At 36.7% G+C, this 17611-nt stretch overlaps 3 protein-coding genes across 3 annotated transcripts in view; all 3 read right to left on the reverse strand.

The window, feature by feature from the left end:
• LOC140322287 (extracellular calcium-sensing receptor-like) overlaps positions 1-5007 on the reverse strand; it is a 14781-nt gene extending 9774 nt beyond the window's left edge. The window contains exons 1-3 of the mRNA XM_072398869.1: positions 4787-5007; positions 3506-3797; positions 1195-2025 (exon numbers count right to left, since the gene is read on the reverse strand). Of these exons, the coding sequence (XP_072254970.1) occupies positions 1195-2025; positions 3506-3797; positions 4787-5007 (1344 nt within the window). The remainder of the gene's footprint in view (positions 1-1194; positions 2026-3505; positions 3798-4786) is intronic.
• Positions 5008-10642: 5635 nt separating this feature from the next.
• Positions 10643-14111, reverse strand: LOC140322289 (vomeronasal type-2 receptor 26-like). The gene is made up of 4 exons (XM_072398870.1): positions 14103-14111; positions 13355-13582; positions 12753-12876; positions 10643-11550 (listed from the first exon to the last, which is right to left on the reverse strand). Exons 1-4 carry the CDS (start codon positions 14109-14111, stop codon positions 10643-10645), a joined length of 1269 nt encoding a protein of 422 aa, XP_072254971.1.
• A 188-nt stretch (positions 14112-14299) lies between these two features.
• On the reverse strand, positions 14300-17160 carry LOC140322290 (extracellular calcium-sensing receptor-like). Its single transcript, XM_072398871.1, has 3 exons — positions 16964-17160; positions 15627-15918; positions 14300-15121 (listed from the first exon to the last, which is right to left on the reverse strand). Exons 1-3 carry the CDS (start codon positions 17158-17160, stop codon positions 14300-14302), a joined length of 1311 nt encoding a protein of 436 aa, XP_072254972.1.
• Positions 17161-17611: the final 451 nt, after the last annotated feature.

Below are 17611 nucleotides of genomic sequence, written 5' to 3' on the forward strand. Positions count from 1 at the left end.
TATAGGACGCACTAACTTTTCCCCCCCAGTTTTGGGGAAGAAAAAGTGCATCTTATACGGCAAAAAATACGGTAATTAAGTAAAGCTTTATATACAAACATATTGGTACTCCATCACTTATCAATACTCCATCACTTATCAAGAAAGTCCCTGATGAAGCAATAAGGAAACGCGTAGGACGTAGTTTATGATGTTTGTAGACATGCATAGCTGTACAGATGTTCATAATATTATCCTAAACACCTATGTTTGGTGCACAGCTGATTTAGGTATATTGAATTTTTCAATTCCATTTCTAGAGCTTGTTGAAGACTTGTAATATAGTTCTATACTTTTTTGCATGTACAATTCTGTCTATACACCCTTTGCAGGTGAAAATGGAGAGTGGAATAAGTCCTCATCAGATCAAAAGTGTATGAGGTCTTCCCTTTTTGTGAAGGGTTCCCACCTAGAGGATGAGCAATAGTCCAATAAATGTAGAAAGTCTTCAATAATGGATTGGTGATCCACAGCACTATGCCATCTAAACTTGCGTAAATCTTGGTGCTTGTGTAGTGCTTAATTGTGTTCACAAATCTCTGGCACAGATTATTTTTTAAACATCCATATCAGTGTTTCTCAACTTGGGTTTCATAGTACCCTAGGGTTCCTCCAAAGGTTGCCAGGGGTTCTTTGAGCAATGGCCATTTTGTATCCCTCCGGTCAGTTTCGGTGACACCAATGATATAGTGGATATAGGAATTATAGAAGGGGTTCCCTGAAGACCTGAAAGTTTTTTCAAAAGATCCCCCATGTTCAAAAGGCAGAGAAAGGCTGACCTATATCATGTGTGGCTATTTAGGAATATATTTAAATGTATATTTTTGTGCTTCGTTTTTTGGATTATTTTTTTTTACTTTTTGCATACAAATATTCTCTTAATACAAGGTTCTTCTGTTGCAGCATTGTAGGTTTATAAGTATCTAAACCCCAAAACAAAAGTGGTAATACATTGTTCCTTGCTAGTCCCTGGCTAAGATTGATGCAATTTTTTTTTATTTATTTTGTATCCCACCAGTCCCTCCAACACAAGCCTGCTGTACTGTATCTGTAGAGGAACAACGTAGCTCTATCTCATTTGCTAGTAAAATGTCCTTTAACACCTCTTATGCATTTTAAATCATTTGCTTCGAAAAACACTCAATACAATATTACCTGCCATGGTTTGAAATTCCAAATGGTTGTACAAGACATTTGAGAAAAAGGTCCTTCCCCCATTTTGCAGCTGTTGAGATCTTCCAAAGCTTGGGCCACAATAAAGAAAGAAAAGTACATCTGATAAGCATATTTCAAGCTATTGGTATACGTAGAACTGTTTTTTGCACTTTCCAGCTTTTCGTCTCCAGTGCATGACTTTATGGAAAGCCCTAGAGAGTCATTCAAGTTTGAATGATTGACAAATCTACAGTTGAAAACGTCCTCCCAATACATCTTCATCCAATCCTCCTTAACAGACAGAACAGGGGGAATCTTGGTAAGGAACTCATTAAAAACCGATGCCATTTCATTGTTACTGGTAAATCCAAGTGTACCAGATAGGACTGGAAAATAACTGTTTAATGATAATAAAAGTGATCTGGACCAACCTGCGTTCCCAACAAATGTCTTTCCTGTGACATTTTGATTCAACAGTTCCTTCACAACAAGAACAAAATCAGTTTCGTAAGCAAAGACAATTACAACATTGGCTTTGGAACCCTTAATGGTCCTGACTATGTTAGGGGCGTTGCCATCTGGTAGATCTAGATGGATGTACTCAGTGAAGGCCACACAAGCTCCAGCTTTCACAATCTCCTCTTTTATTGGCTGAATCCCCTGTATTCCATAATCATTGTAAGAAGCCAGAAAACCAACCCAGGTCCAACCAAAATACTGAATTAGTCGCGCTAAGCCCCGTGATTGAAGCTTGTCACTTGAACAACTCCTGAAGAAGGATGGAAAAAGTTTGCGGTTACTCAGCAAGGAAAGTGTTGAAAATGGGCTGACCTGGAAATTAAAAATGTAAATAAAAAAAATGTAAATTTTTTTTATAGCGATTTGAATGAAGACAACATTTACTTTTAGCCAAATACAAAGCTGTGCAACTATGCAGTCCTATCCCCATATAAATGCCCCAAATATCAACTTATACCATATATACTCAAGTATAAAATAAAATTTTTAACATTGAAATAGCATGAAAAAAGAATCTAAGTTTATAAATACGTCATACCAGTGAATTTTCTCAAATAACATGAATAACTAATTCTTGCTATCTAAGACATTATTTGAATTTGTTAGACCTGATAGGCAACTCAAAGGCAAACTAAATGAGTCCTATCCCCATATACATGCCCCCTGTATACACCTATATAATGTATGCTCAAGAATAAACCAAAATTGACATGTAAATTGTATTAACAAAAAATCTAGAATTATGAATGGTTCATACCAGTGAATAGACCCATGTCCTTAAATAACGTGAATAACTAATTCTTCCCGTCTGAGACATTATTGCAGTTTGTTACACATTTTATATGAAGGCACAGCTCCATATATTGATGTCCAATAAAAATGCAGAAAAGACAATTTAGGGTCAAGTGACAAATAAAAAACACTCAAAAAAAACTAAATACTTTAGCCTGTAAAAAATGGGAAAACTATTAATAGACTGAGCCAATGTGAATGTACACAGTGGATGTATTTACTCACATTGTTTATTATTGTTTACTGTTTTGAATATTAGCAGTGATATATTAGCCTCATTTTGTGCCCTAGGTTTATACACAAGTCAGTGTAATTTTCCTGTTTTTCAGGTAAAAGTAGGTACCCCTGTTTACATTCTGATGGTTTATATTCAAGCATACAGAGTACATACGTAAAAAAATAAAAATATTGAACATTTTCACCAAGTGAAAGTCCCAGTAACACATTCCTATTATAGGATTACATTTCTCTTTTACTGTACTTTATGTAATGTTGTAATTCTACGTGTAAAAGTGTATTAGGACTTAAAAAAACATTTCACTCTTGCTCTTCCCATTAAAGAATGGGGCTTTAGATCACATAGTGTGCAGAAAACAACGTAGAATGCAGCATAGGCAGAAAGAACAAGAATGTATTACTTTTTCCTTAAAAAGCATACAAATCACGTTCATTATTATATTTATCAAACGAGAAGAAAGACATTGGAAGAGTTTTCACTTTAAATATTTCCATTTATAATTATAATAATAATAATATTAATTAATAATATTATAAATTAATTAATAATATTATAATAATAATCATAATACACTTTTCCATTATTCAATTCCATATTTCCATTTCTTATAGATTACTAAGATGATGCTGATAAAGGTTGGTACTGTCGGCCATAAATCAAATCCACAACAAAGGACATACACAAAGAGAAAACACAGCCGACATCAGAACAGACGGAATAATAGTTAAAATGGGATAACTAAATAAAAGATAACAATCTTACTTGTGGATATCGAAAGGCTCCCAGAACATTGGCCAAGATTATTGAGTTTACAGATACTCTGGACCCGATAACTGCAGAGAAGAATGAACTCGAATTACACGGACTGTTAGAGGGAACTCTGTAAGGCTCAGTCAGGAACCGTAAAGCTCCTTGTAATTCATAATGAGGAACATTGCATGTGTCATACATTTGGAACCCTAATGTTATATTTGGGAGAATGTTTTGATTCTGGTTGGTCTCCTCAGCTGTGTAAAAGGCAGTTTTAAGGTACTGATAAATACTCAGATCAAACCTTAAGCGGAGAAAAAAAAATATTTATTTACGGACATCCTTTTACATTACAAAAAACAACAAAAGTTATCTTTAAATTGTTATAAATGGCAAAACCCAAATATTTACCATGATTCCTAACCTTTCCCTTTCTTTTTTCTTAACTTATTATAAAAAATAGCAAATTTATTTCTGGAGAAGGAAACTCGTTTTTTTTTTATTCAAATCAGAGAAATCTCCACACTAGTTTTCATCAGGACAGAGACCATTGACACCGCTGTTCCCTACACTCAGATCCCTTGGGCATTTGGAGGCATCCGGCACTGCATGTTGGAGCAATGGAGCACTATACGTATTTCAAGGTAATGAGCACTGCTTTAATTACAGAGGTATGGGACACTGGGCCTGATTTATTAAAGCTCACAAAGCTGGACAGGTTACACTAATATCAGTGAAGCTGGGTGATCCAGCAAACCTGGATCAGATCTGGTCTAGGATTGAAGACATTTGCTAACAAAAGCAAATGACTTTTAAGAAATCCATTGTTGGTTTGCTGGATCACCCAGCTTCTAGTGTATCCTCTTCAGCTTCGGAGAGCTTTGATAAAGAAGGTCCACTGTGTGGAAAAGTGATATTTGGAGATCTATGTGTTTTAGGGTATACCAGCATTGCATTGCATTTAAGAAAAAATGAATTTAATATAGAGCACATTATAATATTAGGATGTATAGGACACTTTGTGTACAAGTGTTTGAGAATTCTGCAGGTATTGACGGAATGATGTGACATAAAGAGGGATGCGGCACTGTGCTATAGAGATCGGTAAGGAACTGTTTTTCATAAAAATACTACTGCATAAAATAATTAGCTCTAAAATACCGTAGCTGTAGAAGGAAAATATTTTTTGCAAAGAGAATTTTAGTTTATCCTAGCAAGTCACAGAGAGAAATGAGAAAGCGCTGATAAGATGTTGTACAGGTAGAAGAGGGAATCATTTCTTGAGTCACTTACCATGTGCAGGTGGTCCTTGGAGGTTCGACTTGAAATGTAACCTTTTGTTGAATTTTGTCTATATGAACTGGTAGCAACAAACCAATCATGATATCTCCGGGTAGTGTTACCCCCTCCAGTTCCATCACAGGTGAAAGTCTGCACTTTGGGTCCACACAGTAGATAACTGATATAAAGTGGATCAGAATAGTCTTCCAAACTTCTATGTTAATAGGATTCATGTTTCAGGATAAATCTATGAACAACCTGTAAATAAAAGCCACAGACTTTACAGCCACCTATATGTATGCTACTTTAACACATCTGAACGACCTTTTTTCTAGTAATAGTGAGTTACAATGACCTGGGCCTGTTCTTGTAATGTTGAATACTCAACTGATGAGGCAGCCTGTAGAACTGCGAAAAGTCTTCAAAATTACAAGAATAAGTCCTGTTAAATGAGACTAACTAATACTGGATATGCATTGACCTACTTAAATGAGAACTTTCAGACCAGCTATTTGTATACCAGTGAGTCCTTAACCAGTTGAAAAAACGTCAACATGGTTGTGTAGGCATATGCTGTATGTGCTAATCCACTTACTTCTACCACCCATTACCTCTTCTTTTATTGCTGGTAATTCTGGTAGTCAGGGTTAAAATTAAGCTTTAACAGTTTTCAGAAACTTCATTGAAAAATACCTAGTAACAACCTTTTTATAAAGTCATGTTTACTATTTATTATTCATGTTCAGATTTAGGAGTGACCCCCAATGACTATAACATTGTCAGTGAAAGAGTATATAAACTTAAAAACAGTAAATGTAATATTTGGCTGTGTACCAGGGCTCAGATGTGGTGGCCTAATTATTTTTATTAATGTTTTTTATTTGTTTAGGCTATTTTTTACGTTTATTTCATCTGGTTCATTTATTTCTCTTTATTTCCTGTTCATGATTATACCTATCTTTCTACTGTACCTATGGGGGGAGCAAAAGTTATCACATGGGCTGGACATCATACATGTTAATCTACATGGTGAATTCATGGTACCGGTATCATAAGAATGATATGTGTGTACTTTTCAGTCCATGAGAAGTTCCATGAATATAGGTATTTATTTACTGCAAATGCTTTTAGTCTAAAAAAAAAATCAATGAATACAGCTCACTCAGCCACTGCATCTGGGGACTGGGGATTACTGTAGGAACCACCAGCCTTTGGGAACATTTACATCAGCATGACCACTAGAGGGTGCAATACACTTTCTTGTTTATTTCCTCTCTCTTTCCCCCCTCTTATTCCCCCTCCCTCTCTTTGTATTTCTCTCTCTCCCTCTCTTTTCCTCTTCTTGTCTCTCCCCCCCCCCCCCCCCCCCTTCCTTTTTTTCCCCCCCCCCCCCCCCCTACTCTTTTTCTCTCTTGCCCTCCCATTCCATCTACCTCTTTCTCTCCTTTTTTTCTTCTTCCTATTTGGGCCTTTACTTCTCTCTCTCTCACTCTCTCTCTCTCTCTATTTCTCTCTCATTACCTCTCTCTCTTTCTCAGTATCTCCACCTATCTCTATCTCTTCCTTTCTTTTTTACCTTCCTCTCTATCTCTCTCTCTCAATTTTTTCTCCTCTCCCCTTTTCTCTCCATCTCTCTCTCCCTCCTTACTTTTTACCTTTAACTCCCTAATTCTCTCTTTATGTCTCTCTCTCTCTCTCTCTCTCTCTATTTCTCTTTCTCCTCCTATCTTGCCCTCTATTTCTCTCTCTCTCCTTTCCTCTTACTCTCTTTCTCTTCCACCCCCTCTGTCAGACCTTCTTCAGGATCCAGCTATCCTGCGTGACTTCTGGTTCAGTTAGCACTACAATGCTGATTCTTTAAGAACCATCATCTGAACATTTGACAAATTTGGCAAATAGTTGTCTGTGGTACTGAAACGCTCATTTTCTACTTGTAGCGTCTGCCCCCAAAGGCAGCAGTTTCCTGACATCAGGAAACTGTAACCACACCGCAACCTTACCATCTTACCATCAGCCTGAGCATATCTGAAGAGCCTTCTTTCAGGACAGTTAGGGGGGGGGGAGAAATCACAAGGTAGCCAGGCTAGGGGAGAAAACAATACAAATCCAGCCTTACATAGACTGCAGACACAAAACGTTTATAGATCACTTCTATTACAACCCTTTTACAAATAAATGCTTAAACATTTGTGCTTCCTTTCCTAACAACTGGAAGCTAATCTTTTCTTTATTAAAACACCTAAAACACATAGACAGAGACTCCAAGGGCTGCACATAGATGTTCCAAAAGGTTGCAGGTTGGGCACCATAAATCTACAAAGAGAAAAAATACAACACGTATAGGTTCTTCTAAGTCCAACACCAAATACAACCTTAAATCTTTACACTCATCCAATCTCAGACTTTACTGCTACTATAGTACTACTAGCCATAGTGTATTCTAACCCATTCCCCAGCAAGGAAAACAGAAACTTACCCATAAGTTGATGCTGATCCTTAGGACAAGTAAGTAAACCAGGTTATTCTCTAAACCCTAAAAAAATGAATAAATCTAGTAGAGATTTGAACAATGCAAAAGAAAGATTATTAAGATGTACAGGCACTATGAGACTAGAGCAACACAATCAAAATTTAAAATTAACTTTCCAGACCCTGATTTTAAGCTTGCTAAATGGGACTGGTTGACCAAACTTTGGTTGACCAAAATATTACAATTCAAGGCAAACTATAAAATGTTCAAAACTTCCTTTTGCAAGTATGAGATTACAGAGAGCTGAGTCAAAAATCTCTCTTTGTGTTAAATATATTTTTTGAATCTGTAGTCAATAGAATTTCTTTATATAGCACCTTTTTTATCCTTACTAGCCTTAACTATTACATTCTACATTACCCCAGAGCGAAAACTTAACTACAGTGCTTATCATTATCTTAAGGCTAAATGGTGTGTAATCCCAATAGTCCAGATCCTAACAATTGGTCATAATTGTTTAGCATTTATCTTGCTGTAATTATAGTGCAGATGTGACCTCTTAGACATGTTCAATGTGATGTCCCTTTCTTAGGTAACGTACTATAGTATGATTAAATGAACTTGGATCTTGGCAAAGTGTTTCCAAATGAATTTACATAGAAAGCTTCCTCAAAAATATTAAATAATAAGATTGCTTTGGGTCCACAAATGCTATGTAAAAACCTTGGCCATTTTTGTGACTATTTGCTATACAAAATTGTCTATATTTTAATGTACAATATGGAATAACATTTGTGAATTTTAACTACACGCCTAGCCACATGTAAATAACTTACTTTTCCCCTCATTGTATGTGAAGGTTGACCTCCTCTTGGTCTTTTGTGTCTTATTATTAAAGTGATTCCAAATCAATGACAGACCTAATTTGGGGTCAGGTTTCTTCTAAATATTTGTAAGACTTCCTATAAGAGGCCCTATTACAAAATTAAAAAAGGTAAGATTGCAAAAAGACCACCATTTGGGGAAGGGGTTGTAGGAATGAAGCCCTGTCCCTCAACATTTGCCCCTAGTAGGGGATATGGTTGTCTGGTTTGAACAGGAAAAGAGAATCACCTCAAATTGACAGTAACTGGGCCATTTCAAAACATCTTTGTGGAAATACTTTACATAGCATATAGCAAAACTATAGTGTGCTGTGTAATTGTGTAGTTGTATTGTAATGTACCAAAGGCATGTGATTTTGTCCAAATTAATTGTTTAAATATTTTTTTTTATAAGTAGGCTATTGCCAGGCTGCCAACTTTTATTTTAATTTAAAAGCCTCTGAACATATTATTGTCCTCAATATTTCAAGTAGAGGTCATTGGGGCCTATAAAAACACTCTCCTATGTAAAGTTGATAAAGCATCTCAGTGCTTGATTTCTACTGATTTTGCCTTAGGTCAATCAGATTAAGTTTTGCAAATGTGATACTTCCCCACACATAATACATTTCTATGCATGAAAATGTATTGTAATTTACTGGGCTGGGGAGACGGTTGTGGTACACATGAATGCAAGGTAAATAAGGATAACATTTATACAATTTCCGTAGAGTTTGAGTAAAGCTGCATACAGACGTGCAATTCTTGTCGTTGGAAAGGATCTTTCACGATCCTTTCCAACGATAAGAACCGCAAGATGCATGAACAAGTGCTGTACATACAGCACCGTTCTGCTCTATGGAGAGGGGAGGGGGAGAGTGACGGAGCGGTACCCTGCTGTGCGCTCTCCCCCTTCCCTTGCATAAGGATAGCTCATCACTTATCGTCCGAGGATCCGCCAGGACGTTTCCACGGACGATGAACGACCTGGGCTGTACACACGCCAGATTCTCACCCGATATCTGTCCGATGTCGATTATTGGACAAGAAAAATTTGACGAGTGTACTCAGCTTTAGAGTTGAGTTTGTTCAAAATATTGATATTATATACTGTATACACCCCATTCCTTAAAATGAGAACATTTAACTTATTTGGAACCTTCATGGAAAGGAAATGAAGCAGTGAGTGTGCGTTCCCCCTCACATATCCAAAAAAGTCCACTGGAATCTGGTTTGCCAAGAAAGGAAGGGGGCAAAGCGCATGTAACCCCCAACCCTTTAGACAAAAAACAGACCCCCTTGTCACTGTTGAGTGATGATCCTGACAATGTAATCCCTGTGTTGTGGGGATCTGCAGTTGGGATGCTGATTTTGAAACTGGAATCTGCCCACAGTTCCACTAACCCTGGGGATAAGTACAGGGGTACATGTTGCTATTCTCATAATAGTCCAACCCCTAGAAATGAAAACACCACACTATGCATGAATATTTTTTTTTTCTCTAATAGTTTTAGTACCCAGCTATTTGCATACAAAGTTACAATGAATCATCCACCCATAAGCAATTAAAACTTCCCCTTTTGCCCCTTTCCTTTTTTGGCAAAGAAGATTCCAGAGGTCTTTTTATAGGTTGGGGGGGGGGGGGGGGTGCACGGTCACTGCTCCAGTTCCAGAAAGTTGTTCCATCTTGTACAGCAGCCAACAGTGGGAGTCAGAACCAAAGCAAAACTCTGAATTTTGTTATTTTTCGAGTTTCACGTTTCAGCTCAAAAGCCCCAAATTCTGAGCTGAAACCTAAAACTCAGAATACTAGAAATTGTGAATGATTATCCCCGAATGGGGGCACTTTTTTAATTAAAAAAACAATACCACTGACTACTACTTTGAATATATTTAATATTGCTCTCTACCCTCTCCCCATCATATTTTTTTTTTGTACTGGTGCTTGTCCTCTATGACAGTACCCAGGTCACCATTCCCTTTTTAAACAATCTTATATATTAGTAAAACAAATAATTTTAAAAAGCAAAGTTTGCCTTATATAGACTGAATTGAGCTTTTTTGTGAACATCACATTTCACCTGACAATATACAAAAGGGAACAACAACCTCCCAGGGAATGTTTGGTTTTAGAGGGTATCCTGCCTAAAAAATGCAGAGCAAATCCTGTTAAACCTAAATGGTGGATCTGTTATTTTTTGTGTACACCTGGTGAATGGGTTATAAATATGCCCTATAGAATCAACCACTGATTTTTTTTTCTATACAATAGCCAAATAGGAGTATGGCACATTTATTTAAAGATCATGCAAACAATAAATCCATAATTAGACACAATTAAACATAATCTTTATTTTTTTAAACAAACAGATGTAATACAGATTTGTAGAAAATATATTTTTTACATATTAAAGAATCTGTTGCTGTTAAAGAGACAATGCAGAGTTCCTGGTTGCTATTTATACCCCCTTCCCCCAAAAAACTCCCACAAGAAAGAGAAACAAGTGTAAAGTCCAAGCACCAGAATGCTCTCATTTATTTTGTGTTAAATTTTGCTCTCATCATATACTCCCTGGTATTCAGTTCAGATCTAAACAAAACGATGAAACATTTAGGAAGAAACATACAGATGACCAGAGCCCAGCTTGAGGCCAAAATAGCAAATATCTCCATGGCCACTGTATACTTTCCCTGGGCACTGAGAGATGCTGGAATATAAGATATCCATACACTGAGGAAAGCCAGCATGCTGAAAGTAATAAACTGAGCTTCATTAAAACTGTCTGGAAGTCTCCGAGCTAGGAAGGCCACAATAAAACTTATGGAGGCCAGAAGAAAGAGATAACCTAACATGATCCAGAAAGCTATGGTAGAACCCTCATTACACTCAATGTAAATCACTGGTTGAGATTGGATGTTGTACTGTTGAAACGGTGGAGCAAGAGACAACCAAGAAACACAAATAACCAGTTGTAGTAAAAAACATGTAATTATAATTACATAGGAAACCTCTGGTTTTGTCCATTTCTTTAACTTGCTGCCAGGTTTGGTGGCCATAAAGGCAAGAACTACCATGATGGTTTTAGCCAAAATGCAGGACACGCAAAGAGTGAAAACCAGGCCAAATGCAACCTGGCGGATGAGACACTTTTCTGGTTGTGGGTAACCAATAAAAATTAAAGAGCAGAGGAAGCACAATATGAGGGAAAAGAGAAGAAGACAGCTTAGGGAATAATTACTGGCTTTAACTCTAGGAGTGTTTTTATAAAGAACAAAAAGTCTCATAATAAAACTAGGAATAAATGAAGACAAGGCACTGATGGCAGCCAACGTTGTGCCTAGTGGATCTTCATAAGAGAGGTAATCTGTTGTCTTTTGCTGGCACGTAATTTTCTTAGGATCTGGCCACTTATCCCATGGGCACTTAAAGCAATCCACAGCATCTGCAAAATAAAGCAATTTAAGAATAAACTTGTCTATATATAACAGCAACTCAGTGACTAGGGGCCCAGGCTTAAATCTTGGCCAGAGTGCTGCACAATTTGTAATATTCCTATATTTAAGTGTGTTTCCTTCTACATCCCTCTAAAAGTTTAGGAAGGTTAATTCCCTCACACCTTTGGTTCAGTTTTTAGACTATGTTAGTGACTTATATTAAGGGAGTAATTGTAATGAATGTTCCAAAAGATAACACCTGAAGGCGTTTCCAATGGATTTCCTTGATCATACAAATCTTACATCCACATTTTAGTTTATTTCAATATATATACTTAAATCAAGCCACATAGTAAAAATTCTAAAGACACTTTACAAAAGTATGTGTATCAAATGCACCATTACCATACATCAAGGATGGTTAACAAACATGGATATACCCATCATATACCAAGCATATGGCGTTGATCTTGGAAGTTCATATATAGGTAGTAAACTTATGATGTCATATGTGTTCTTCATATGTTCTCCTATACGTAAAAGTTCTCTTTAGGTATAATAAAACAAAAATAGGGATATGATACTGAATATATGGTATTGTGAAAAAGGTCAAAGTTATCATAAGTGCAAACCATCCATGAAAAAAGTATTACAATTATCTTGTATAATAAACTCTATATTCAGTTACTGTACCCAGCATAATCAAAATATCACATGGAATCTCCAACTAAAAGGGCCACCCAAGAGGGAGGAACCTACAGGAACCCAACCACACATAGGTTGGCGGTCTACCTGGAACTGGGAGAGTGGCATGACTTCGAACACCACTGTCGAAGATATCAGCTCCACACCCATAACTGAATACCAGAAAAATAAACCTAGAATGTTATCCTTAACATCAGTTGCCTGGAGTTACATGGAGTGGTCACCTTAATCCTAATTTTTCCAAGCAGCAGGCTCTTGACTTTAGGGGCAGGAGCTTTCCCCCTAATAAATGGGAGTGTACTTTTATTTCAAGATAGAGGTGGGTAAACATTTGCCCCAGGAGTTAAGGTAATCTATGAAGTCTAAAGTCATGCCACTGTCCCAGCTCCATGTGGGTGCCCACCAACAACTCCATGTGAATGCAGTAAATATTGTATTATTGCTTGGAGGTGCATGTAATAGTGGACTAAGCCAAAGATTTGGAGGCGTAACATGATTTACCTACCTGTGCTATCAGAAATCTCCCCTACTGGACAGGGAATGCAATTAAAGCAGCAAACAGGTTGACCTGTTATAGCTGCCTTTCTGAATCCAGGCGGACAGCTCTCACTACAGACAGATCGAGGCACCTAAAAAAAATATATGTTTTAAATTATCCAGCATGCAAAATATACATAATAAAAAAAGTCCAACTCCAAGTTCTAATTCTTTGCTTTTAAAAGTCCCTATGTATGATTTTAAATATTTGAAATTTATATAGTATTTCGACCAAGACTCCCAAGGGTTATCCCCTACTTCCTCTTTCTGTGATCAGTATTTTGCATAGTTCCCAGTCTTTTGGGTGATGCTTAAAAAAATCACTTTCATTCATATACTCCTATTCCCATTATGATGAATTTCCAATCAATTCACGTTTTTTAAGGACAAAATCTAGTATAGCCAAGTGCTAGATTTTATGAGCAGGTCTGCCTTCTACCATCTTTGAGATCCCATAGTTAAAAGTAAAAAAAATGTCATTTTGGGACAAACCATTTAGAAGGGGCATATTATATTATTACATAGACAAAAGACAAATCCTGTTGGTATTACATTTAAAAAAGTCTTTACCTTTCTGTCACCAGTACTCCAGACTAAAGCACTTGAGTCAACATTGAATATTTGACCCGTCGAGGCTGTAACATCAAAACTGCCAACCTTGACCTGTTGTATGTTGCCCTCTGGGCTCAACTGCCAGTTCATAATGTCATAGACTGCTGGTGGATCTCCATTCTCATCAAAATAAAGCTCCCTTCCATTATTTAGCTTCACTCTCACCTTTTTCAGATAATTGAGGAGCTGTAGAATGGAAAGAGTTATGTAATATAGCTTGTATGTGAGAAATAGATGACTTTGAACCCTACATAAAAAATCAACCTAATATATTACACATGCATCAAAACAAAAGGCAAGGACTTCAAGGCATAATCTTTATATATATATATATATATATATATATATATATATATGGGGCCTTTGCCAACAAGCTTCAGTGATGATTTAAAACATGAAGTATGTAAAGCCTTATGGTTTGTTGTCACATATATTATCATTATAGTGTTTGTGTACATATGGTGGTATTGGCCGTGGGGATCTGAGGTTCTAATTTTGTATATCAGGAAAGTGTAGGATATAGGAACTCTCCCATATTACAATAAAGATGCTATAAACCAATGTATGAATGCATTGTTTGGGTGTAAATAATTTGTACACAAGCAACACTGTCTAAGAATTCAATTTTGTGATAATATCTTCCTTTTGCAAAACTACAAAAGTAGCTCCAGATGCTTTACTTAGCCATACTTAGGCACAGACTTACTGGTACCATTGTGCCTTTTTTCTGGTAAGTCACTTTAGATAAGTTTAGATAAGCCCAAAAAGTCACCTAGACCCCGTTCACCCTAAACATTCATTCATATCTTGGTGGGGAGAAAGGCCCTTGCTTGGTCTGTGGGCGTAGTGGTCTCACCAGTTTTTTAAAGGAGATAGGACATAAGACAAGACATATCTACATTATTATTTTGATGTTACCTGCCATGGTTTGAAATTCCTGAACTCTATATGGCTACCGTCTTGTGAGATGAAGCCTTCGAAATCATCCAAAGCTTTTGACAAAACATGGACTGCAGTGTATACTTTATTGGTAATTCTTAGACTGGACACATCGGTATAGCTATTTTGGATATTTGCTAAATCCTCAGTTCCATTACATTCTTTTTCTGATGTTGAAATATAGTCTGTTACACTTTTATTAAAAACCCTGCAGTTGAAAGTCTCTTCCCAAAATAACTTAATCCATTCTTGTTCTAAGGACAGATGAACCTTCTTAATAAAATGTTCAAATCCAGGAATTGTCCCACTGTAGAATGAAAGGCCAATGGAACCGGAAAGAAGATTTGAGAATCTGTTGCTGAGATACATTGATGATGTAGACCAGCCTTCACTGGCAACAAATATTTTTCCTGTTATATTTTGTTTTATCATCTCCTGGAAAACAGGAAGTAAATCGGGATCAGTAGAAAAGATCACTATAGCACGAGCGGGTGTCTCCTTAATAACTTGAACTATGCGTGGAGCATTGTGGTTTGGCTCCCTTGTTAGAATATATTCAGTGAAAGCAACACATATTCCAGCCTTTGTTAGCTCTTGTTTGACCAGCCGAATCCCATCTTGTCCATAGTCATTGTCTACAGCCAGAAGACCCACATAAGTCCAGCCAAAGTGTAAGAGTAGCTTGACAAGTCCATGAGATTGGAAATAATCACTGGGCACCGTCCTAAAGAAGGAAGGGAACTTTGACTTATCGCTTAAAAGTCGACTTGTTGAATAATGGCTAACCTAGATTAAAGAAAAAAAAGTTCAGATTTGAACAGTTTTAGGACTATTTTGGTTTAGACGCAATTGCCACTATATTTTGGGCAAAATTATTGCTGTTACTCTGATTGTGGACTAGACAGTATAAGCAAGATCAGGTTAACTTAGGGAACACACCCAAAACACCAAAATATGGCTCAAACACAGTTCAGTTTCCCAATGCTTTTTTTCTCATGCTGCTTTTTATTATGGAAGCTGGGGTATTAATGTTGTGTAGACCTTGGTTTTATTCTAAAGCTCCTTTTTGGTGTTTCAGAATAGGGCAACGGTCATATACCTGTTTGCCCCAAAGGCATGTTAATCATTTAATATCCAAAGTGCATAGTTAGTTTTCAAGGACTTTATGCGCAACATAAGTAATTCATATGAACAACCACAACTCATTGCCTTTGACAATAATGTGATGTGATTTATGTAATCAAAATAAAATAAATACAATAAATAGTGCAATAAAAATCAGACATCTCACCTGAGGGTATCTGTAGAGCCCCAAAATATGAGCCAGCATCATTGAATAAGTTGAAGAGGCAGAGCCAATGATACCACCTAGAGGGACACCCTGGTGACAACGGTAATTAGGAATGGCACTACCAAGTCCAGTGAGCATTTGTAAAACAGCTTGTAACTCATTGTGGATAACATTACAAGAATCAAAGATTTGGAACCCGAGGGTCAAGTTGCTTAGAATGTTGGAATTTTTATTGATCTCCTGTACAGCAAACTGCAGAGCCTGGACCTGCTGAAAGGTCTCAAGGTGAAACCTGAAGAAAGTACAGTAAAGATATATATTTTTAGTTTACAATGCAAAAAACAATAATACATGTCCCTTTATCTAGAACCTCTTACAACTCTACTTTGCATTTTTTTGATAGCTTTGAGGATTAATGCCTTAGTCGAGTGTCAGGTTTTTATTTTTATCTGTGTTTGTTTGTAGAAGTTCCTCTTACTTTCTGAGGAAGAAATGAGATTACATGGTAGCTAGTTAGGATTTAGTTTTCCAAAGTCCAAAGTGGCTAAAGTTGACCTCAACCTCAGGCTGATTTTCTAGCTGAATGACGACAAGAATTGTCTATTTCAGTGTTTCCTAACCTTTTTACCAAAGGGGAAGCCGTGAAAAAAGTCCTCAGGAAACCCCTGCAATAATTACTATATCCACAGCTAACAATTCTTTAGCTTGGTGGTCAATAGGAAGAATGTCTCTTACATTGCTGGCCATTGAGACGAATGTCACCCTTACAGATAGCCAAAAAGATCAATGTTGTCACCTAAACTGATCTAAGGTACAAATTGCTCATTGCTCAAGGAACCCCTAATGTACTGACGCCGTTTTGTACATCACTGTTCCTGTCTCCTCCACCAGCCATGGTCTACCTACAATACATAGGGAATGGGTCTAAAATACAATGTAACATCAAAAGATTTACCATTTCAAATATTTGAAGCTTGAAAATAACAGAACAGACTTACCTATTGAAAAAGAGCAATAATACAAGCATAAATGTACTTACCTTTCTGTTGAAATCTAACTTTTGTTCCACGCATATTTTCTAAAAATGGCCTTTTTAAAAATTTTACCAGATGTATATAAATCTCTGAGCACCACTGTATCATACACATGTTCTCTGCTCATAGAGACCACATGACCTTACCATGCACGATTGCAAACCCCGTGAAAAAAGAGATGACTTTTTGATAATACTTTTTAAGCAATGAATATTATTTTCAGATTACTTTGGCTATGGGATTCAGAAGCAAACAAGATTCTTTGCACAGTAACAAAAAAATGTAATCAAGATGTCTATTTACATTGTACAAGTGGTCCTTGGTGGCTTCTCCTGAAATTGGACCTTTTGGTAGACTCGACCAAAGTGTAGGGGTAACACCACACCAATCATGATATCTCCAGGCTGTACCATCCCCTCCAGCTGGTAGGCATCCAAGTGACATCTTTGGTCATCCGAATGAAAAACTGGAAAGAGCTGTGAAAAAACCAAAGTCCACATTGTGGTAGATATGGAGTTCATCTTGCTTTTGGATTGATCAGCAATATCTGCAATGTAAAAAAAAAGAGCAGACAAGACTTTTGTTTAATGATTGCTTGATTTCACTGTATCATTTTTTTAGAAACACAAAATGGTTTAATGTATTCCAGATATTAACTTTGAATTGTACGAATAGTTTGAACCTGATTTGTTAAAGCTCTGAACCTTGCTGATCCAGCATACCTGTAATGGATGTGCTCCCCTATTGAAGACATTTCACAAATAATAGCAAAATAATTTCCAAAAATCAGTTTCTGGTCTCAAGTTTGATCACCCAAGTTGTCCCATAATAGTTAACACAGGACCTTTGGGTGTGTGTATATATATATATATATATATATATATATATATATATATATATATATATATAGTGTTTTACCTGCCAAAGGATTTGTAGTCCTACTTAGGGGGA

This window comes from Pyxicephalus adspersus, chromosome 2 (genome assembly GCF_032062135.1).
Source record: "Pyxicephalus adspersus chromosome 2, UCB_Pads_2.0, whole genome shotgun sequence".
NCBI lineage: Eukaryota > Metazoa > Chordata > Amphibia > Anura > Pyxicephalidae > Pyxicephalus > Pyxicephalus adspersus.